This window comes from Glycine soja, chromosome 15, assembly GCF_004193775.1.
Source record: "Glycine soja cultivar W05 chromosome 15, ASM419377v2, whole genome shotgun sequence".
Taxonomy (NCBI): domain Eukaryota; kingdom Viridiplantae; phylum Streptophyta; class Magnoliopsida; order Fabales; family Fabaceae; genus Glycine; species Glycine soja.
Window position 1 is genome coordinate 8,553,676 of NC_041016.1, and position 24,440 is coordinate 8,578,115.

General features: G+C 31.6%; 2 protein-coding genes, 1 long non-coding RNA gene and 1 pseudogene across 3 annotated transcripts; 2 read left to right on the forward strand and 2 right to left on the reverse strand.

The window, feature by feature from the left end:
• The first annotated feature begins 7,593 nt into the window (after window positions 1–7,593).
• Window positions 7,594–10,793, forward strand: LOC114388631 (aminomethyltransferase, mitochondrial-like). Its single transcript, XM_028349214.1, has 4 exons — window positions 7,594–7,743; window positions 8,522–9,089; window positions 9,573–9,691; window positions 9,947–10,793. Exons 2-4 carry the CDS (start codon window positions 8,532–8,534, stop codon window positions 10,491–10,493), a joined length of 1,224 nt encoding a protein of 407 aa, XP_028205015.1. The 5' UTR covers window positions 7,594–7,743; window positions 8,522–8,531; the 3' UTR covers window positions 10,494–10,793.
• Window positions 10,794–12,092: 1,299 nt separating this feature from the next.
• LOC114386384 lies at window positions 12,093–14,368 on the forward strand. The gene is made up of 4 exons (XR_003661068.1): window positions 12,093–12,667; window positions 12,798–12,900; window positions 13,179–13,249; window positions 13,599–14,368. It is a non-coding gene; the product is annotated as an uncharacterized LOC114386384 (long non-coding RNA).
• A 352-nt stretch (window positions 14,369–14,720) lies between these two features.
• Window positions 14,721–16,124, reverse strand: LOC114387112 (probable F-box protein At4g22030). The gene has a single exon (XM_028347244.1). The coding sequence runs from the start codon at window positions 16,054–16,056 to the stop codon at window positions 14,803–14,805; it is 1,254 nt and encodes a 417-aa protein (XP_028203045.1). The 5' UTR covers window positions 16,057–16,124; the 3' UTR covers window positions 14,721–14,802.
• Window positions 16,125–18,348: 2,224 nt separating this feature from the next.
• On the reverse strand, window positions 18,349–19,953 carry LOC114387522 (annotated as a pseudogene).
• Between the last annotated feature and the right edge of the window lie 4,487 nt (window positions 19,954–24,440).

The window sequence follows — 24,440 nt, forward strand, 5'->3', positions numbered from 1 at the left end:
GTAACATTAACTTATTTTTTAAAAATTATGGGACTTAATTGAATAAAAAATTAAATAATTGTACCAAAAAAGTAATTAAATCTTTTATTAGAAGTTATACCATTAAAATAAAATGTAAATAAATTAGTTAAATATGATGTCACATAATAAAACTTGCTTTAATTTGAACCTCAAAATAAGTTATTTAAAGGGAGTTGTTACATCAATAAATCGTTGGTCCGAGTGATACTAGACTCATTCTCTTTAAGTAAGGTCTCTCGTTTGAGTCTTTGAATGAAAAAAACACGATTGAGGGAGGAGATTCTCACTAAAGGTAGTCAGCTAGGTTCCTCAACGGAGATTAGTCAATTTTTGGCCAAACACACAACAGAATCACGATTCTGTTATAATATTCAAAACACAAAAAAAATGAGTAATAGAATCATGATTCTGTTGTAGATTGTCTACAACAGAATTGTGATTCTATTATTATTCTTTTAATAAAAAACTATGGAATTATGATTTAGTTGTAGACAAATCTATAGTAGAATCTCGATTTTGTTGAATAAAAAATGTCAGAAAAAATATACTAGATCAAAGGGGCACATAGTAGGGGAGAAAGGAAGGATTTGTTTGGGTTGGGAAGGCAAGGGAAGGTTTAGGAAAGAGGAAAGGAAGGGAAGGTTAGTGAAGGGGGAAGGGCACAGAGGATAAAGGAAAGAAGAAGGAAAAAGAGGGAGATGAGGGGTGCAAGGAAAGGTGGGTGGCACGGGTAGAAGGAAAGAAGAAGATGAAGGGTGACGAATTTTGAACTGGTAGGTAGAATCGTCTTTTCATGCTAATGTAGAGGCAATGGCAACTAGTTGTGTACAATGGGTTAGGTCGCTTGGGTCCAAGTCAAGAAACACAATCCGATCAAAGTACATTTTCGGGTGCGGGTTTCAGTTTAGACGGGTGTTAGATTCTTAGTTTGGTTTCATGTAAACTTGACAACTCCTACAATGAAAAAAAAAAAACACAGATCTAGAACAAGAGAACAAAATGGCCTCAAGTGATTTCACACTTCTACTTGCAATTAATCAAGATCAAAGATAAGGCACATGGGTAAGCTTTTTATGTTGAAGGTTTAAAGTTGCAAATCTGTTGAAGCTCAAAATGTAATCACGGTCAACATCCCCTTCGTAAAGTGGAACCATCTTCGTCACCTTGGCGTCGAGCACTCAAACCACCATCAATACCTTTAGAGGAAAAAATAGCAAGAAACAACATGAGAGCGCCATCCAACCATATATTGTTCCCTTTTCATGAGAGCGACGTCTTCCTTCCGACGCTCGAAAAGCCCTTCATGACCCTCACCTGTGTGCCACATGCATCGTTGCTCAAGGTGATTGGGTTCGTGACTCTACTAAGGTGAGAGCAACTAAGGAGGCAAGAGCAACATAGGGCGACTAAGGTTAGAAATCGAGAATGACGCCGCAGAGGATTTTAGGGTTACTTAATTTTTTTTGTTGAGTGAGTAGTATTAACTTAATGAATTATGAATATAGATCGCATGTCGTTAAGGTGTAAGGTGTGTAACACCTCATTTTTTGTAAAATAAATAAAATGAGTTTTATTTAAAAATTAATAGAATTTTTAGAAATTAAATAAATGAGAGAAAAGGATTTTTGTTAATTAAAATAAGGGTTTTATATATTAAAAAATAAATAGAGTAAAATGATGTTTTAAAAAATGTATAGATGTTTTAATAGGTTTTTATTTAATGGAAGATTAAAATAAAGTTAATTTTTATAAAATAAAAAAAATAAAAAAATAGAGTAAATAATAGGTTCAAAATATCATAGCTATAAATAGAAATTTATTAGGTTAATTTTTACATTTGCGATATATTTCTACGTTTCTCCTTCCTCTCAAATTCGTTCTCCTTTCTTCCTCTCTCAAAGTCCTATCTTTTTCTCGCATATACTCAAATCTATCTTAGTAAAACTATGATTTAGAACTCGTTAATCCTTGGATCATCCTGAAATGACATCAGCTTCAAAACTCATTTTTGTATATTCTCACCATTAAGATTTGTGAAATAATATCTGTAGAGAGAAAAATACCCCTTACATAGAGACAGTGAAATTGAAACTCAAATCTCTTCTCATTCTCTCTAACAACTTGAAAACCCTAGTAGAAAAACTAGCTTGAGAAATATTAAGGAACCGCTAGAGACATTGCTATCGCTGTCAGACCACACATGTGAGTCTGCTTAGTGGTAAGATATGAGTTTATTGTAATTAGGGTTAGAATGAACATGTGTAGAGATCCTTAAAGAATCAAATTGAGATTTATTTTATGATGTTTATTGTATTATAATTCATCCTTTATGATTATAATTACGAGATTTTTGAGTTTAACAGATCAATTGATGCCCTGATGCGAATTGGTTGATAAAATTGAGTGTTTTTGGTGTTTTCGTGTTTTTGACCTATAATTTTGATTTCTTAGATTTTGATATGATTATGTGAAAATTTTTGAGAAATTTAATCATATGAACAAAACATATTAATATTATCACTCTGTGACATGTATATGAAGTATGAGGCGTGATAACGTGTCTTGGGATTATGGAAGTGTGATGAACTGTATGTAAGTGACAAGTTGCGTATGTGTTAAATTGTGAGATCACACATGTATTGAGATATTGTGTCATTGAGTTGTGGGTTATGAACTATACAATCACACATCTGTAAGACCCTTTAAGGATGACGAGTTAATGCACGACGAGTTTTGTGATGAGCTTCACTGTGGGAACCCGACAAGTTTAATCACTTTAAGGCGTGACGAAAAATGATTTTGAAAATAATTAAGTAGTTGTGTGTATTGCATAATTCATAGGTAAAAATTTATATTTGTGTCATGTATATATTAATACTGTGTGGTGTGTATATGATTCATGAGGTGTGATACACATGTTACTTTGGAATTATACCATTGTGAATTTGTGATTGAGATTAAATGTATGTGATAAATTGAGTATGTGTTGAATTGTAAGATACATGTGTATTGAGATATTGTACACATTGAGTTGTGAGCTATGAACCGTGCAATCACATAACTGTAAGATCCTTTAAGGGTAATAAGTTAATGCGAACCCGACGAATATTTTTGGTTTTTTATTTTCTTTTATTTTTTGGGACCAATAAATCACATATCAAATTAAAAGGAGACTAATTTAGTCTTATGGTTATAACTTAATTGCTAATGTATTCTTTCCAAAAAAAAAGTAGGTATACATTAACAAATCCATCATATGGCTCTCGGTGTATATGCCAACTAATTCTCTTATTACCCCACTAGGCACACAAATTTTACATGCATAACCCGTGCATTTATGATTTAACACAAGTAATAGTAAAAGTGAGAGAGTAGCCGTATCATGCATATGAGGTGATTGAATTGGAACTCGGTGAAATTTAATTGAATTGATCGAACAATAATTTATATATGGTGTGAAACAAGCTGTACAAATGTATATATACATTTGTTTAACTAATGTGGGTTGTCCTGTATTCAATTTGAATCTAATCTATTTAACACACTATTCAAATGAGTATAAATTAAGGAATAATTGACAATAGAAACTAATTTTAGTAGAGAAACATTTTCCAAGCTTTTATAGAATATTGAAAACACTATTTTTTTAAGAGACCATATAGGAATAAGTAAATTACTGAACTTGGTTTGAAAATATATCTAAGATTGGATGAATAACTTCAGAGCATAATTAATTATGTTCTGGCAGAGATTGTATTCCACCTTGAGATTATTATAAGCTCATTCATGTATAAAAATTATGGATTGATCAGAAGTGGAATTGGGTGTAGTTGAGCTTTAACAAATACTGAAGATCTTATAGATTCAATTAAAATTTACTTGTTGTCAGAAAATGACAAGAATTACAAAGAATAATGTTCTCTTGCCATAATACGTAAGATATTAGAACGATTTCGGGCCTCCGAAGTTTTTAAAAATTCTGTAAGATAAAAAGCAGCAGTCTGTTCATATAATTTGATGAATTATATTGGACATGCATTGAAGAAAACGTGCCCTTTAATGTATATAAATAGTACTTCTGAGTTTTCTTAGTCATAACGTGGCAGGTATTAGAAGCACCCACAGCCCTTAGAAAAGAAGTTTGTGCTCTAACTAGCAATTATCCTGAGACTCGCAAGAACTGAAAAGAAAGCAACTTTCATTCTTTACCTCGACAATGATTGACTCTCTTTTCATTAGATATACTTTCAAATAATTGTTGAAATTGGTTATTTGATGCGATCGGTGTGGTTTAAAGGCTAAAATTATTTAGTGTTTGTGGTTAGAGATTAGTCCACGTATCCATTAAAAGTTAAAACATCAAGCCAAGCTGTCTTCAACTTTTATGTTCCATCATCTATGATGAAATTTTAGGTGTACTGCAAGTGGGGGATTTGCTTGTATTTTGCTAGGCGTACACTTCAATAAATGTCTAATAAGCCACTACCAAAACAAACATACTCTATCAAAAGGAACAAATCTCAGTAACCAAAACTCGATATTTTTTTTAGTCACATGGCACCCACATTGCTGCTCTTGAATCCATTTTGCCCATGTGATCGCAGGTGATTAATGAAGGATCCATTAAATTAGAGATAAGTGAGCTCTGATTAGATTTAGAAGCAGTTCTTGAATGGAAATGATGAGTCATGAATGACATATAATCAAACATGAATACCTTTGTTCCCTTCTGATATATTAGGAGATGATACTGTCACCAACTCCACTACATATAATAATTAATTATAGTATAATGCTGTCTAACTGGAGATTCCTATACTGTATACTAAAACGCCACGTACATCACATATAATCATGTGAACCTAAGGCCTTGGATTATTATTAGTTAGACATTAATCAAGGTTATGGAAATGGCTTTGGTATAGGCATTGGTACAGGTATAGGTGGCATGGGAGGAGGCCTAGGAGGTGGTGCTGGTAGTGGAGGAGGAGGTGGCAATGGAGGGCAAGGTCATGATTATGGTGGTGGTTTCAGTGGAGGTACAGGTAATGGCGCCATAGGAGGAGGAGGTGGAGGAAGTGGCAGTAGAAGTGGTAATGAAGGGTATGGTTAGGGTAGTGGCTTTGGAGCTGGCATGGGCATGGGTGGAATGGGAGAAAGAAATGATGGGGATAGAGGCAGAGAAGGAGATTATAAAGAACAATGATATTCCTATTGCTCCTATGATTGCACTATAAGTTACCATTGTTAAATAAATTAATCTAAATTTTCAAATACTAGTGCAAGTGGGTAGAATGTTAATAAATACATTCCAAGTGGCAGTAAAATGTACCTTGACTCTAAGATACTAATGAGAAGGTAGGTGGAGAGATGAAACAATTAAAATGAAATCCCATACACAAATGGAGTCATTTATCCCTCTATAAAATGGATCATTGTGAAAAGAGATGGTACCGTTTCTGAGAAAAAGAGAGTTTTTCAAGTTTATTTAGGAAACTTGTAATGAAAGGATTTTCTCAAATTTGCCTAGAAATTTTCTAATCTTATTTGATGATTTTTATTAATTTTCCTCAAGTATAATGATCAGTTTGTTAGTTTTGAAAAATGGAAAATCATTCTTTTGTTTTTTGTGATGTTTCCGTCTTTTTCACATAAAAAGTATAATTTGATTAAATAAATTATATTATTTAAAATATTTTTAATATCTGAATATTTTTTAATATTATTATTTTAAATAAAAAAGATATTTTGCTTTATAATTTTAAATTTTTATCAACTTTTGTCCTGTGACCAAATATTTTAGTTAATAATTTTTAAAAAAAAAATTATAATTGATTAAAATAAATAGTTTATCATTAAACAAAACAATTAAAAACTAGTATTAATTCCAAATCATCAACAGCAAAGAAATTGAAATATGTCATATAATTCCCTATAATAAATTAGTAATATTTTGACAGATCTTTGTCATGTTAGAGATCTCTTCTTGAGATTTATATTGCCTACATCATCATTAATATTGGTAAGAATATGTATTTTAGATGCTATTTTTTACTGCAGTAATTTAGATTTTTTTAAGCACAGTGATACAATAAGTTGGTATGAGTATAATATATGTCTTACGATGTAAAAATAAAAATATTTTAGATTCTGATTTAATTACAAATTATAATATATAATATTAATCTCTAATATATTACTTTTCAGTAAAAAAAAACACACACACTATTTCTTGTACAAATTCTATTATTAATCAAAATTTATTAAAAATAAAAAATTATAAGAGAAACCATTTCATAAAAAGTGAAATCCACAAAAAAATTGTAATTTTATAATAAATTTTCATCAATAATAAAAAAATATTTAATATTATGTTAAAAATTGTGTTACTACTATTTCTCTTTATAACAATTTCTTTAAATAATTACTAGGTAATATGAAAGATGATTTTTGATTATTGATAAAAAAAATTAATAATACATGCCTATTAAACCTTTAAAAGCATATGTTAAGATAAACAAGTTTAAAATTTTAAACTATACAAAAATAAAATAAATTATGAAAGATTAAAAATATATTTAGTTCTTTGAATTAATATATATATATATATATAATGGTCATGATTATAGTTAAGCATCAAATTGATAATCAACTTATTTGTTAAAGTTTATTGTTTTTAGAAAAAAATGTCATTTTTAATAAAATAAATAATTTTGTATTTTTTATGTATTTGTGTAAATTTTTTTATATAAAAACAGTAATTTTTTTTAAAAAAATCTTTTCTGTTTCTTAATTTTTTTAAGAGTGTTTTTGAAAAATTAAATTTAAATAAACTAATCCAACAACTATCACATATTATATATTTCACATCACTTTTATAATATTTTATAATATTACAAGAGTAACATGCAGTAGAAATAATGTTAAAAAATAATCATATACATTAAATAAAATTATTCTTTTATACAAACAAACTAAAATAGATATTTATAAATAAAAACAAGGTCTATTGTAATTCTTAGAAGACTGGTAGTTAAAAATAAATAAATAAAACCAAAAAATTATAACAAGCAAATATTGCTCTCATGACAAGTGGGTCCCATTGTAAGAATAAAAAAGCCCAATATATTTTCATCATAAATTTTAAGGTATTCTCACCATAATTTCTAATAAAAGTTATCTATCCATTAACTGTTAGTGTGAACTATGAACACTTGTTGTCAGACCCTATTTTAAAGTTTCCATCTATGAATTTATATTCGAAGCAAATATTGCTCTCATGACAAGTGGGTCCCGTTGTACAGTAACCTCGGACAAGATCATCGGCAAAGAAAGTACACTGGAGTTTCCCATTCTATTTGGACATAGGTTGCATGGGGTGCATAGAAAGCATAACATGATCTAGCAACACTTGAACATGAACTGCAATAAAAAAACAGAACAAGACAAGGTAAACTCGTGTCTGGTTATGCAATTGCCACTCACTACCATATTCACTCACTCACACGCCAACCCCTTTCTTTTTTTTAAATTTTTTTTTCTTTGTACCTCTTTATATTTTTTTATGCAAATATTTTCCATTACAACAGATAAGCGAACCTTTTATTTCATACGCATATATATAGAAAAAGGTTATTTGTCAGATCCTTCTGTTTCACTTGCACTACTGATGCCTTTTCGGGAACCCAGATTTCCACCATTCTGAGTAACTTCACACACCATGTAAGTGCCTTTTCCCTTCTTTTATCCCTTCCCTCCTTGCATTTTCCCATGTGGACTCGTCTTTGCTCTTACATAAAACACCATGATCTGTATTTTTTTTTCCGGATTGCTTGTGTTTTTGATGATTCTGATGAATATGGGAATTGAAACTTGGATCTAGACAATTGATAAAAGATTTGAGTTTTAAGTGTTTCTTGCTAGGTGGGGTGTTATGTTATGTGTTGTTGGTGATACATAAACTCTTTTGTTTCATTTGTTTTGGTTGTATGATTTTCCGTGTCATATGTCACTGTCGCGTTATGATATCTTGATTCAGGTTCTGAGTTCTACAATGCGTTGGATGGAGGTTTTCTATGATACTTTGGAATTTGACGTACGATTATCTCATGGTATTTATTTCATTGTTTGAGAACATGAACTGTGCCCACTTCTGGTCTAAGAGAAGAAATGAAATTATTGTTCTCACAAGTGTCACCTCTGAATCTGGCCAGTGCAATAAATTAGCCTCTTTTGTTTGTTTGTTTGTATCTTCTAAGTTTTGATCATATCTAGAACTGTAACATGTCAATGAAATGACATAAAACAGCTTGTTTTTGTTTCAATTTTGACCTGCAAATTTTGCCCCTTTATGGGGTAGGGACTAGAGAGAGTAACATGATGAGTACTATGTTAATGTTATACTATATATGACATGGATTTCTTTGAACCCTCCAATTAATCTAGTGTTATGCTGTGTATAGATTAAATTTTTTGACATTGAACTCCTTTTATTCCTCAGATAACAGAAAATGAGGTGGGGCTTGTGGAAACTTGGGCAATCAATCCCTCGCCGTCTTGCTCACGGTAATAATAAAGCTGTTGCTTGTCGATATTTTGCCTCAGATGCTGAGCTGAAAAAGACAGTCCTTTATGACTTCCATGTTGCTAATGGAGGGAAGATGGTGCCATTTGCTGGATGGAGCATGCCAATCCAATACAAGGACTCAATTATGGACTCAACCCTTAACTGTAGGGAGAATGGTAGCCTTTTTGATGTTTCCCATATGTGCGGGCTAAGCCTCAAGGGAAAGGACTCTGTCCCATTCCTTGAAAAGCTTGTCATTGCAGATGTTGCTGGGCTTGCCCCTGGAACTGGTTCGTTGACTGTCTTCACAAATGAAAAAGGAGGGGCAATTGATGATTCAGTGATTACCAAGGTGAAGGATGATCACATATACTTGGTTGTGAATGCTGGATGTAGGGACAAAGATCTGGCTCATATTGAGGAACATATGAAGGCATTCAAGGCAAAAGGTGGTGATGTGTCATGGCACATCCATGATGAGAGATCTCTTCTTGCTTTGCAGGTCATTTATCACACTCTTGTACATTTGCATCATAACACACACTTTGAACTTACTGCTATTGAGTTTACCTCCTCCAACTTGGTATTATTGTGATGGCTGTAATGTGCTCTTTAGAATAAAGAATGCTTATGAAATACTACTTCAGCCTAATATCACCTCACCTGCCCTGTATATATTTGGATGTAGTGTAATTGCACCATACTGCTTGTCATCTCATTTTCCCATGACCTTTTCATGTAAAAATGGTGTCCATCTCTCTCTTCATAAATACTCACAAATATTTATAAGCTATAAGCCCCACCTATTTAATACCTACAAAGAGAGCAACACATAAAATTTTCCCATGACAAGGTCATGTGAAAATTCAACATGAAGGGATACTGATGTGCTCTCTTTTAAGCTGACTACTAAATTGAGGGAGTTTTAAATTAATTAACTGCTCTTATTAACATTAACAAACAATCATTATTTCCTTTGTAGCAGGGTCCTCTTGCTGCTCCAGTTCTTCAACACCTGACAAAAGAGGATTTAAGCAAGATGTACTTTGGGGAGTTCCGTGTGTTGGACATCAATGGTGTGCAGTGCTTTCTCACACGAACAGGGTATGTTTTCACGTGGTTTGCTTTATGTTACATTAGCAATTTACCTTGTAAATCTCGTCTGAGATGTAGTAATGCTACCTGAATTTCCATCTTGTATGGTATCACTTTTGCTACATCAATGTTAAAAATGTTGCCTTATACAGTTATTTCCTGACTGATATAACGAGTGCAATTTCATAATTTCAGTTAGTCTTTTTGTGTTATTAGCTTAGGGAGTACTGTGCATAATAACACACTCTTCACTGAGACTTTCAGGTATACTGGGGAAGATGGATTTGAGATATCAATTCCCTCAGAGAGTGCAGTGGATCTTGCCAAGGCAATTCTGGAAAAATCTGAAGGGAAGATAAGACTGACAGGATTAGGTGCTCGAGATAGTCTACGACTTGAAGCTGGATTGTGTTTATATGGCAATGACTTGGAACAGCACATTACACCTATTGAGGCAGGACTCACATGGGCCATAGGGAAGAGAAGGAGAGCTGAAGGGGGTTTTCTAGGGGCTGATGTTATACTAAAACAGCTTGAAGAAGGTCCTAAGATCAGGCGTGTTGGTTTCTTTTCTTCTGGCCCTCCTCCCAGAAGCCACAGTGAGATTCAAGATGAAGGAGGAAACAACATTGGGGAAGTTTCAAGTGGCGGATTCAGTCCTTGCCTCAAGAAGAACATAGCCATTGGATATGTGAAATCAGGATTGCACAAGGCAGGCACCAAAGTAAAGATTATTATTCGAGGAAAGTCTAATGAAGGAGTTGTTACAAAGATGCCATTTGTACCAACAAAATACTATAAGCCATCCTAATTTACTTTGAGGTTTCACCTTGAACCTTTGACCTTTCCTAATACTCCCTCTAAACCAGTTTTCTTATAATCTGGAAGTTGTAGTGAATTTCTATGCCATTGTCCTACTCCTACCCATATCAAGTACAAGGAAGACGCCTTGCATCAATAACTCAATTTTCATTCAAATATGTATGATAGTTGAGAGAAATCTTGAAATTTTCTGACATTTTTCCCACCAACTTCTATATTGAAGTCAAGATGACATCTATGGAATTCAAGTGGACATGTATTCACCGCATGACCCGTGATATTCATTTCATTTGATTGTGTCATTTTATTATTTTGGGGTGATATCAACTGCATATCATCCACAAAACCATAATGCTTCTTATGGTAAATACTAGTGAATCAGGTTCTAATGTCAGTATTCACAATATCCAGAACATAATTTGGATTGATCAATAATTATAGAAAAATAGTTCAAGCTTTCAACAAATTGAGTGAGATCACAACGGCTTTCAACATAAAACATGATGCTCCTGCTCTAACTCACGAACCTTACTATTTAAAAGTGGCTGGCTAGTTATACCTGCCATAGTTGTTAGTATGCATCACCAAGCTCCCAAACTTTCATGATTCTCATCTTACTAGCTCCCAAAAGTTAATGGCGATTTTGGCCTTTAGAATCCACTAATTTCAGTAAATTAATGCAACCGTCATTTGTTTCACACTCTTGTAAGTAAAACTATATATTAGCCATTTCCTTTAGGTCCATTCTTGCAAGAGAGATACAAGTATCACTCTCCCTGTGTACACAGTAGTATCATCGGTGCATTCGTTTCAAGGACGTTTAATTATTTGATTCAAATTAACGGTTCAAGTTGTATATTTAATTATAAATCTAATGTGATTTTCATTTTTTAATTAAAGATCATTTTAGATTTTTAAAAGATTAAGTGAGATTTGCAATTAAATACATAATCTAAACTATTAATTTTAATCTAATAATTATAATTAAATGTTCAATAACTAAATTTGTGTTACCTGGTAAGCTATTGTGTGTATGTGTGTCATATTTTGATTCCAAGTGAAAGTTAAAAGTCAATTTCGTATGGAATAAGATCCACATATTTGATAATATCTCTCGTAAGAATTGGAAAATTAAATGACATTTAATATATTTTCCCATTTTTTATTAGGAAATTGATTTCTGTGATCTCACCAAATCAAAGTAAAAAAAGATCACTAAAAAAACAAAAAGAATCACCCGGAAGGAAGTGAATCATTTTATATCTCATGAATTAGAAAACCAAATCACATATATTTCCTTTTTCTAACATAATTTATTGATTTTACAGTAAAAAGTAACAAAAAGTCATGTATCCCGTGAATCAAAAGGTAACAGACAAAATCAACTTAGACGAGGTTATCCATCGCACGTGGAATCAATAGTAACAGCAAGTAACCATATATGCGAATATTGGGGAATGGGTACAGTGAATAAATTGCCTAACTCTCTACCTCTCTTTCCCACAACACATTGCCAAACCTAAAACCTCTTCTCCCATTTCTCTCTCAATTGATCAACAAGCTGTCTTGCTTGATCGAACGAAATGTGGTAATGTAAAGCTCGATCATTGATAGCTCATGTAAAGATAGACTCGTATTTAAGACGTGTGATTTATATTCTGCAATGTTTGTCAATAAAATTTCTCCTAATGTTGTTACATACAATACTCTCTAGTCCGTGACTTTTGAATTGTGTGAGTGAACATGAAAAAGCAATTGGTTTGTTAGATGATATGTTATTGAAAAACATCAACCATACAAAATATATATATTCAATTCCATCTCATCTCAGAAACCAATTGCTTTTTTGGTTCACCCCACAATGCAGAAGAGGAGGCTTACAGGATGGTAAGTGACAACATTTGGAGAAATTCTTTTCACGAGTATTTCAGAATATAAATCATGGGCCTTAGTTACAAGTTTGTCTTTACTTAAACTATCAATGATTGTGCTGTACATAACTATATTGCAATATTTTGGATTCCATGGTTTTCATTCCAAGGAGGCGAAACAGGTTCTGGAGTGGGAAATTGGTAGTTTTGATGGTCAAATAGGAACCTAGGGCCGAAACATCATTCATATGATGCATGATTTGCTCATGGTGCAATGAACTAGAGTTTGAAGGTATGATCTGTATTCTGTGCTATTCTTTCACTATGTTCCTTCTGTGTTATTTTTCCAATTTTTTATGTTTTTTTGTTTGATTCATTTTATTTTTCTGATTCTATATGCATCTTTGTCTTTTCATTGAAAGAGACTAGGAATTGAAAATTCATAAGGAAATGGGCCAACTTGCCCATCAACGAACATTTATGCCTGAGGGATACAGGAAATCACTTGACTGAAGTCTGAACAATGTATGCTCTGTGTTTTCCCTCATCGTTTTTTTTCCTTCTAATTTCCGTAATTTTTCCTTCAAACAAACCAATATGGAAATCCAAAGCTCCCCTTAAGGTCAAATCTTATCTTTTATCATCCGTTATTCTTTTTTGGCTATGTTCCAATATTATTTTCAATGTTTATGTGCTTATCAGGTCCATGTCTGCAATATTGCTCATTCTGATTTGCATTTTTTTCCCCTTTTTCCTAGAAGAAATTGATTTACTAAAAGGAGGAATTTGACTTCTTTTTGAAGGGAATGAATAGAGATGGATCTGAGCGCAGTGGAATTCTGAACCATCAAGCGAAAAGTAAAACTCATCTCAGGTTAACATTCTTTTATTTAATTCTTTCCTTTTCATTTTGTTTGACATACTTACACACTTAGAAATATGTTTGGTAAAGCAGAAATCCGTCATGAGATTCAACACCTCCTCGTGAAATTAGTTCCTGGGAGGAAACATAGAACATCTATAATCATTTGACCATAATTTTGATTTACAACCATGTGATTAGCAATAATTTTGTTGTCAGTGTCGTGGATCACAAGGAAAGATTTTGATGTGCTTTGTGATTTTCTTTTCGTGTCGCTTTTAGTTCCCAAGTATTGTGAAATAATTTGTACATTTCAAAACAGAACTTGTGTTGCACTGATTTTTCTTTCTCTCCATTACAGAAAGGGAGATGTATCAAAGCATGAAGTAGTTGGAAATAAATGATTGGCAAAGGGAAATCACCCGATTGCCAAGTAAGACGGGGAAATAGAGGGGAAGGAGAGGAAAATAGTGAGTGTCATGAAGGTTCCACATCTCTTATACTCTATTTTAATTCAAGGGCTGCCTTTGTTACAATCTTGCACCCTCAGCATCTCTGTTCTAAAGAAGGTAAGTTGCGCCGTTGAAATTTATTTCCCGAACCTTCACCATAAGCATTGTGGTTGAAGCATTATTTGACTAACTAGCTATGTTTACATTACTAAGCTACAGAGTTCTTGTAAGGGGGAACCACATAGTACTAGACACTCGAGACAATCTTTCAAAGAATAATACTTTTTTCAAATTAAGCCAATTCACTCCTTTCCTATTCAAAGATCATCATTTTGTCAATGTGTTTTCATGTTAGAAAATTCTTTGTAGTTAAAGAGATGTGAAGTAAACTTCTTACTCCACAGACAAATATATTCTTATATCTATATGTAAACATTGATTTATCATGAATACGCAGAATTGTTTTTTTTTAATATTGTTAAGATAATTTAAAATCAATTGTTCATTATCTAATAAATATTTTCGTTCTAATATTCTATTGAGAGTTATTATTTATCAATATTTATTCCTATCTAATAAAGATAGTGTTATGGAATCAAATGACAAAAAATGATTTTTTCCATATAAGATTGTTGTTATTTACTTCAATAACAAATCATTGTTTTAACTGAATAACTAAAAATAAATAAAATTACTTTACTAAATTATTATAAAATTTTAATTAATACTTTCAAAGCTAGAAGAATAAAATAATGATTAATTATATTAGATTACTCAAGTACTAGAATAAAATTTTCTTAAAACTCCAAATTTTGTATACTCCATTTCGATTATTTATCACTATAATTTTAAGTGTTAATTCTGAATTTATGATGATCTCCCATTAGTAAACTGAAAAGTCTACACGGTGGTTGTCGGTTAGGTAAAAGATGACAATGAAGTTGTAATATTTTGACGAGAAATTGTCCACGCATTTTTTTTTTCATTATCTGGTGAGTCAAAGCAGATTAGTTTCTTTACACGCGCGCCCCAAAAGAACAGCAAAAAGTAGAATTGAATCAAAGAATTGATTAATTGTTAGCTAATTAGATTACAAAAAAAAATTAAATTAAATTAGAAGAGCTTGCTAGCAAATTCATCGGTGGTTGTTCCCTCTACCCGAGAATAAGCCGATTTTCTTGCAAGATCTCTGAGTTGTGACAAACTTCTTCCCAATTTCAACGCCAACTTCATTTCAAACAACTCCCCATTTTCCCTTTGTTCTTCATCTTCCTCCATAGTCTCTTGGATCGAATTCTCTAGCAGTTGGAAGAATCCACCACAGTTTCTGTACATTTCGGACACCATCCCCACTTGTCCGCCATGCTCAAAAGCATTAACAGTGGTCGCTAATGCCCCTCCCAAAACCGCCACTATAGCTCCCCATGATGAATCTTGGCTCAAACATGCAGATCCCACAGCCGCAACGCCAGTGAATAAAGGCCCAGCAATGGCCAAACTCTTGTTTATCTTCAACACCAAGTTCCCTAGCCTCTCGTAGTCCTTCATGTCATTTTCCTTCACCACTTTCAAAACATCTCTAAGTTCAATTTCTAACCCTTCATTCCAACCATTGTTCATACCATGTTGTTTGTTTGTTTCATGGTATTTGGAGTTGTTTCTCTTTGAAGGCCACCACATTGCTGGTTCAAATTTTTTGGGGAATTTTTCAATCATGGCTCCTAACAAAGGAAGTGGGTAGGCTTTGTCAAGTGCCAAAACTTTTTCCATTGAGTCCTTGACATCTTCCTCGGTAGGGTTTCCAATGGCTAGTATTGTTTCGATGTGGGACTTGAGCTGCTTGAACAACCTCGTAGCGTTTCTTTGTTCCTCGGCCAGTTGTGAAGGCTGTATTTTGTTCATCACCATCAGCATCCCCGTGGAGGCAGAGAACAAGAGCGTGGAGGATAGTTTTAGAGCCAGAAGTGGCGCGTCACCGGTGGCGATGGTGGCGGCGACACCGGCCATGGCGGCTGCGGTGAGAGTGAGCATGTTGATGGAATTTAAGAGAAGGGTGTTCCAGTTGTCACGTTGCTCACCTATGTTGTGATGCATCTCCACTCTATCTGCTACAGCTTCTACAATTGCGTAGAGTTTAATGGTAGCATTTGAGGTTGTGTTGTTGTTGCATGAGTTGTCTTGGAGTATTGGGATTGTGTGTGAGAAACCGTTTAATTCCTCAAACAGCTTTCTACTTGGTTTTGGGTTTGGAGCGGTGGAAAAAGGTATAGGGAGTTTTTTTGGGATGTGGATAAAAGATTTTATTCTTGATGATGATGTTGAACAAAAGGTGTTAGAAAGCAAAGATGAAATTTGTAAAGAAGCCATAGTGCTTTAGGTCTATGTTGTGTGGGTTTGTTGTGGATTTGATTTGATGTTGTTGTTGGTGAAGGGATCAGTGATGGGTTGTAATATATAGGGGCTTATGTGTGAACACAGGGATCAAAAGAAAGGGTCATATATGGAAACTGTTGACTGGATGTGTAGCTTTGACTTTTTGTTCTTTGATTTTCATTCTATCTTTGTTCAAACTATACCGTCTCCTACTCGGATTGCCTCGCTCTCCTATTGCGATGTAGCAGTCGTTTTGCAATGAAATCGAAGGGCTGAAGTTGAACTTCGTGGTTCGCAAGTTCAAATTATAAAATCACTTGTTTGTTTTTTCCCAAGGTATATTTTATGTCATAGCTGACGATGAAAATGTCAACTACATGTAAATTTCAGTTTGTTTGGTAGCCACTCTAAATTGTAAAGCAAAGTTTGACAATTTTATACACACGAGAGGGGGGAAAAGTGAGACAAGATGAATGTGTTGGAGAGAGCCGAGAAAAAAAAATGTGCGTAATTTTTTTTTAAAAAAATATTATATGAATAAAATTATTTTAAAATTTATTAATGTCTATAGTCAAATATAACATCATATTAAATTCCAAATATTAAAATGAATGACGATTTAATGACGTTTTATTTTGCTTTTTAATATTTCCCCCTCTGTTATCAAATAAATAAACGAGTTAATATTTGATTATAAAATAAAATAAAATTATGTGCATGAAGAATTGGTATATATAGCCACAAAAATAAACAGTATAATATTTATACGAGATATAAACGGGAGACTCATAAGTTCACCTTAGTGGAACTTGACAGGAAAACAATTTCAACGCTTATTAAAAATTTCTTGCAACGGAAGGATTAATTTTTAATTTGTGTTATTAAAATCATTAGCTTCTATTGTCAAGTATCTAAGTACTTGTTTTCCTGGAGACCAAAGAATCAATATACAGCTAACACATGTTTGTTAAATATTAGAGTAGATAGAAGATAGCATATTCAATGACAATATGGAGATTAAAAAACTATGTGCTACCTATAAATTTATGACGAGTATATTTGTTTCAAAAATTGATATAATATCCAGCTATAAGGGTTTACAACCGGGTAACGTATTATATGAGACTGTCATCAAAATTACTTAGCATATATGTTTAATTTTGGGAGAATTTTTTAAGAAAATTAAACTCTTTCAATTTGTATTATAATTTATTTTAAATAAAAAAACAAACTAATCTACACACATACTTAATATATAGACTTATTATGATATTTAACCAGGACTTTGAAGCAGGCTTAATTAAGGAGAAAATCCCTTATGTTTTTATTTCTTCATTTTAATTTATTGGTATAAACCATAACCAGAAATTATTGATCAGAATAAAAACTGCAGCAATTTATAATTATGATTTCTTTCTTCTTCCTATATTACCAAAAATTTACAACAATTTAATATATTATTTTTAACCACATGAGGTAGTTCTCATAATTCCACCATTAAATCTTGATATGCAACATATAATGCTTAGAGAATCTCTAATAAGGAATCTTGCAGGAAAATCTTAATTTCAAGATTTGATATTACAAGAATTAGATGCAAAGTTTAGACCGAATAACCTTAAAAAAAATCTGCATTCATTTAAAAAAAATAATTTTTCCTCTCTTTTTACAAAATTAATTTACATTTAATTCTTATAAGATCTAAAAAAATGATTTAATATTTTAAATGATTTAAGATTTTAAAATGAGATCTACTATTAGAGAAAAATAAAAGAGGTCTTATGAGATCATGTGGGATCCATTAAAAAATGGTTAAAATATCAAAATGACATCTTCTATTAAAAATATTCTTAATAATATAGGTTTAAACTGTTAATTAATTATTTTTAACATAAAAATAATTATTGATATTCTAATCAATATCCATATCATATACAATTATCTCTCTATCTAATTATTTACTTTTTTCTTTCATATACACTGTACACATCTCAAACATATGTTCCAATATCAAAGGATGAGACAATAAAATGAGACAACAAAACATTTATTATATATTGAAATAAGAAATTGTCAACAGATCAACATTTTCCAAATTCAATAAGTTCAGTTGGGAACGTTAGGTTTCTGTTGATAGATAGGGTCTTTGTTTGAAAACTTGAATAGTCAATTATTTACTATATATTGAAATAAAAAATTGTTGGACCATCTATATAATATACATGACGGTCATTAGCACGCCCTTGTAAACGAATCTTGATTATTTTACATTATTTTTCACTCTTATTTTAATTTGGAAAATATCCTTTATTTTTTTATATTCCTTCTCTTTCCGTTAAGTAGTGATCTAATATACATCTTACAAAGAATGTAAAGGAGAATGCAAAATATACAAAAGTGATGTGAACTAAACATCATCCATGTAAATGTATCCACACCTCGACCAAAAAAGTACACTCTCATCTAATGGCCTCCTATTTTTCCAGATCAGAAGACTATACATGCATTATATACATTTTCAAAAAATTAAAAGAATGGTAAGTAAGGAATTAAACAACAAAAACAAATATTGATCTTAGAAGAGTTTGCTGGCGAATTCATGTATCTCCCTCCCTTCACTACGACATGAAGCAGATTTTGTGGCAAGTTCTCTCAGCTGTGACACACTTCTTCCCAATTGCAAAGCCATCTTCATTTCAAATAGCTCTCCATTTTCTCTTTTGTCCAAGTCTTTCTCTTCAATTGCGGCTTCAATTGTCTCCTCCAACAGCTGAAAAAATCCACCACAGGTTCTGTACATTTCAAACACCATGCCAACTTGCCCTCCATGCTCAAAAGCATTAACCACCGTGGCCAACGCCCCAGCAAGGGCAGGAACTAATCCATCTCCTGAAAACACAGACCCTAGTGCAGCAATTCCTGTGAGCAAAGGTGCTGAAACAGCAAAACCCTTGTTTATCTTCAGTGCAATATTCCCTAACCTGTCATAGTCTTCCATGTCTCTTCTCTTCAACACTTCAATAACCTCCCTCATTTCCTCTTCCAACTCCACATTCCATCCATTATTATTGTTGTTCTTAATCTCCATTATCTTGTCTTTGTCGTTGCTCGATAATCTACTTTCTGGCCACCATCTAGCTGCTTCAAACTTTGCTGGAAACTTTTCGAGCATTGCACCACCCAACAAGGGGAGTGGATAAGCCTTGTCTAGAGCCAAAACCTTCTCTATTGCATCCCTCACATCTCCTTCACTTGGATTTCCAATGGCGATTTCTGTTTGGATCTGTGTCTGAAGCTGCTTAAACAGTCTTGCAGCGTTTCTTTGTTCCTCAGCAAGTTGTGAGGGTTGGATTTTGTTGGTAGCAAGTAGCATTCCCGTGGCTGCAGAAAACAAAAGTGCTGATGATAGTTTAAGAGCCAAAACTGATGCACCATCATAACTACCTGCAACACCAGCCATGGTTGAAGCCGCGAGTGTTAGCATGTTGATGGAGTTTAGTAGGAGCGTGTTCCAATTCACACGTTGTTCTCCTACGTTGTTGTGCATTTCAATTCTGTCAGCTACAGCCTCCAAGATTGCATAGAGCTGAATAATGGCTTTGGAATTTGTGGAGTTATATAGATCATGATGCTTTTCACCTAATGGGGATTTTTCTGTGGTGAATTTGTCTAAGTCTTCAACCAGACTTCTCCTAGATGATGGAGAAAAGGAAACTCTAGGTAGTTTTGGGACATTGAGAGAACAATTGACTCTCTTAAAAGAAAAAGAAGAACGTGAAGAAGAATGTAAAGGGTTATTAACAAGTAGCGGCAAAACTCGTAAGGAAGACATATTGTGTAGGTTATTAGATTGTAAGATTTCTGAAGTTTGGTTACTTTGGTTTCGGAAAAGTGTTGAATGAATAAATTGAGAAGGTTACGTACTTTGTATATGCGTATTTATAATAACATAAGAGAAGGTGCTAGATATTGAGAAAAATAAAATAAAATTAAGGAGCTGATTGGGTCCGCGCCTAACATAGTTGCTTATGTCAGCTTGACCATTTCCTGTTCAAAATATTGTAGCCAATGGCAAGATCTCAACATCATGCTAACGTTGTCATGCCAAGCATAACATTCTTAAATGAAGGCTTTCAGTACTTTCCTTTCAATTACATAGAATTGAACACAAAGTGTTGTACAACTGTACAAGTATATGCATATACTAATGTTATAAAATACTGGAAAAAAAAATAAATGAATATGTTTATAATGACTTTTGAACATCCAAATTTTTAAAGATCTGATCAATATTTTTCATTTTTTATCTTTCTCTTTTCATTATATGATATTACCTGTCATATTTATATATATTATTTCACTCTATTAGGTGTCCAAAAATTAATTTTGATGTGTATAAAAAATTAAAGATTAATTTGGTGGTAAAAAAAAAAGAGAGAGAAAAGTCATGAGTTTAATTTTCTTTTTGATAACAAAAATTAACAATTAACAATTAATATTTATCGATTAAAAAATTTGATGTGTATATTTGTATGTGACCTAAAACGTCTAAACACATGCGTAGCATCGTTAGTAAGTGATTATAGAAGCTTTTTAAAATTAAAGTTTCGTATTAAAAAAAATGACTATATATAATTAAACTTAATTATACTTACTAACTGAAAATGTGCATGCTTTATTTATATTTTGAATATAACCTGTACGTCTTATTCTTTTATCTTACTTTACAAGAATGCAAAGGTCATCCAAAGAATTTTAACAAGTGGTCATTCCTTAGTGCCAAGGCCTGGTCTATTGAATAACTTGTAAATTGTCGAGTTTGAATAAAGAATAAAGAATACATGGTTGACCTCCCTCCCCCAAGAAAAAAGAAAAAGATTAATTTTCGAATGCGTAGAAATATCGCAAAGGCCAAAGTGCTGCCCATTCATTTTGAATTTCGTCTTGAAAAGTAAATTGGACAAATTATTTGGGTAGGGGATGTACTTATTAACTTAAAAGAAGAGGTTAAGGAAAAAAGAGCATGGCATGCCTACGACTACGAGCTTCATTTTCGGCCGACTGGATCTAGTAAATCGAAACGGAAATGATTAGCAAAACAAGGGACTTTTTTTTATGAGCCAGTAAAGCAAGGACTTGTTTTTAAAAAAATAATAATAAATTACAATGACAAAGTAACTTAATAATAATATTATAAGAGGATATGTCTTTTGTAAAAAAAGAAGGAGGATATGCCAGAAAATTTAATTAATATTCTTCAGTTATGTACACTAACATTAAGTTGATACAAGTTAAATAAGTTTGGAATTTAAATTTATAGATAAAAAATGTAATTAAGAATAAAGATGGTCTCATTAAAAGTAGTTTACCTGATTCTGTGATAAAAGATTAATTAATCATTGATAAATAATATATGAGGGTACATTTTGCACTGCAAATACTTGGTTCAGATGGGGGCCTTTTGGCTAATTAAGTTTTGTGGGATTAATTTGTTCATACAACTGATACAAGGGTATATGGGATAGTGAAACATATGTATATATAGTGCCTCACTATACTTCTCCCATTTCTTTTTTATGTACTTACCTATCTTCTCGATATATAAAATTATACCTTTTGCTTTTAAAAAAAACTGATAAATATTTTACACTTGTAGTATATTCACTTAAGTACAGTTTATCCTCCACAAATTGTTACACATATACTTAATTAACGAACGACTATAATTATATTCAAACATCTACGATATATCTCCTTGTTTTATTTTAAATCAGCCGAATCCTAGACCAGCCAGCAAAGGGTAACTTTCATTAGCGGGAATATATAATGCATGTCAGATTATTTGTTTCTTCATTATCCAAGCTAGAGAAAAGAATGCTTCTTTCTTCATCCTTTGAAATGTAAGTCCTCGACTGTTTCCCTAGTGTATTTTAATTGGCTCCAACAAAATTGATTAATAATTATAAATTAAGTTAATCTTTGGTCAGAAAGAGAAAATAAATTGAAAATATCATTAAAGATTAAAAAACGGTTCTGATATACATTAAGGTGAGTTCTAAATTCAAAATGTATTTTTCAGATCAAATTCAAACACAAAATATTATTTAACATTGAATATAGATTGAATATAGGGAGTATGCAAGCAAATCTCAACTCTTGGACTCAGTTCTGGTCTTGCGTGCCGACGTGTACTGGGCTAGTATGACAAGCAACTATTGTTGATGCTAGCTATGTGGCGCACATGATATGTACATACATTTTTACTCATTTATTCAAAATATATATACATGTGATAAAATAAATATTTATGTTTACTAACTATTTTTGTTAAGTTAGTCTTTAAATATTTTTGTTATACTTTTCTATATATTTTATTTATTTATTTTGTTTTAATATATTCTTTTTGTTAAGTCATTAATTTTAATAAAGGTTAAAAATTATCATAATTTTGTAATTAATTGACAAAAAAACACTAAAATATTTTATGCTGGCAAATTGTCATAATTGACAAAATACCAAATTGAAACTAGAGAAAAGAAAGACAAAAATATCAAAATGAAATAATTAAAATAAAAGTTAATATATCAAATAGAAACCAAAAATAAAATTAGGAAGTCCAAATATTGATTTTACCAAATTTCATTTATCAATAATTTTCGTATCTCCATCTGGCCGAAAATCGAGATGGAAGAAAACCCAAGAAACTGAATCATGACTCTTCCATCATATTGTCAATAAAGTATATTTGATTGACAATAAATAATTTTTCAAAATATACGAAGCTAAAAGAGGTTCACATTGGTAAATGATGTTGTTATAAGTCTTATTGCCTTAATTATAACCTTAGAATAGCCATAAAGAGAGTAGTCTGTGTCTTTGTGTTGTTAATATTTCTTCAATCCCAAAAAATAATATATAGTCATCTCAAATTATTTTATATAAACTAATTAAGAAAAAACAGTAATTAATATTTTATTTAGATTCCAAATTTTAAATTAGTTAGGATTTTTTTCCTAAAAAAAATTAAACATCATCTTTATTGTTAGGAAAAATTACTTCATCTTTCTAATTTGCTAATATCTTACTTAGTTGTGCAGATTTGTGAAAAATAATGTAATGTCAAAAGATAGGGAGATAGCGAGTGTAATTTCATCAAAATTCAAGGAGTGTAAGTGTTATTTATCCTTATGGTTATTCTATGTAAAAATATAAAATTTTAAAATTAATATGAAATTATCATTGACTAAATTGCTATAATTTTTAATTCATTTTATTTTAAAAATATATATTTTTAATTCAATATATGCATCAGGATTTGAAATTAAAATTAAAATTATGTAATAGTATTTAAAATAAATGCAAAGTATGAACAAAAATAAACTAAATTCTCATGAGAACCTACGTGGTTCAATGGAACATAAATTAACTCCTAAACTTTCTTTTTTTAAGAAGGATTGAAATAAGAATGAATAGTGGATTGCACTTAAAAAAACTGTAACAGAACATTTTAGAATAATGATATTTTTATGAAACATTTTTGCAACAATTCTTAATGTCCGAGATAAATATATAAAAGAGTAAAAATGTAGCATAGAATGAACAATGTGACACAAAACAGACATATAAATGAATTATAAAAAGTGTGATTTTTTTAAAGAGAATGATTTTTTTTATTAAAACGCAATCACATGAAGCGTACAAATTACTTATTACAATGCATATTATCTAATTACATATGACTGTGTGAAATTATAAAGCCATTTGCCATTGTAGCATATGAAAAGTAAAAAAAAAAAACTTTTATCATACTAGTGAAGTAAATAAAAAAATAAAAAAAAAATCCACCTGTTTAGGTGGGTTACAAGCATTGAGAATTTAATTTATTCTTGTATATCAATAGCTACTCCCTTTCAAAGTTCATTAGTTAATTTGATTATTCCCACCAGGGTTTGGCCCAAATGTAAATAAGATTTAAAACAATCTTTAAGAGATTTTTGTAATTTAAATGTCAAAATTATATTTGAAGTCCTCTTTTATTAACATATGTGACTTTTTTTTATTATATGGGATCATTTTTATTTTATAAAAATTAATAAAAAATATTTTTTTCATCGGTGGACCTAAAGTTTTAATTTTAATTGTTTTACCCTTAGATCAACCTCGATCCCACCCAACAAAAAAAAAATGTGTTGTTTAAGTGTTTTTTTCTCTTCTATTTTATAGAGAAATGTGTTTTCTATTATTATAAAAAGTGGATAAGTGATCTCTTGGGTTATAATTTTTTCAGTTAGTACAAATATTTCTCTAATATTATAATATGTGATTTTTTTCCCTTATCAATTAAGGGTTTTCACATTAAAATATTGTACAAATTTTTA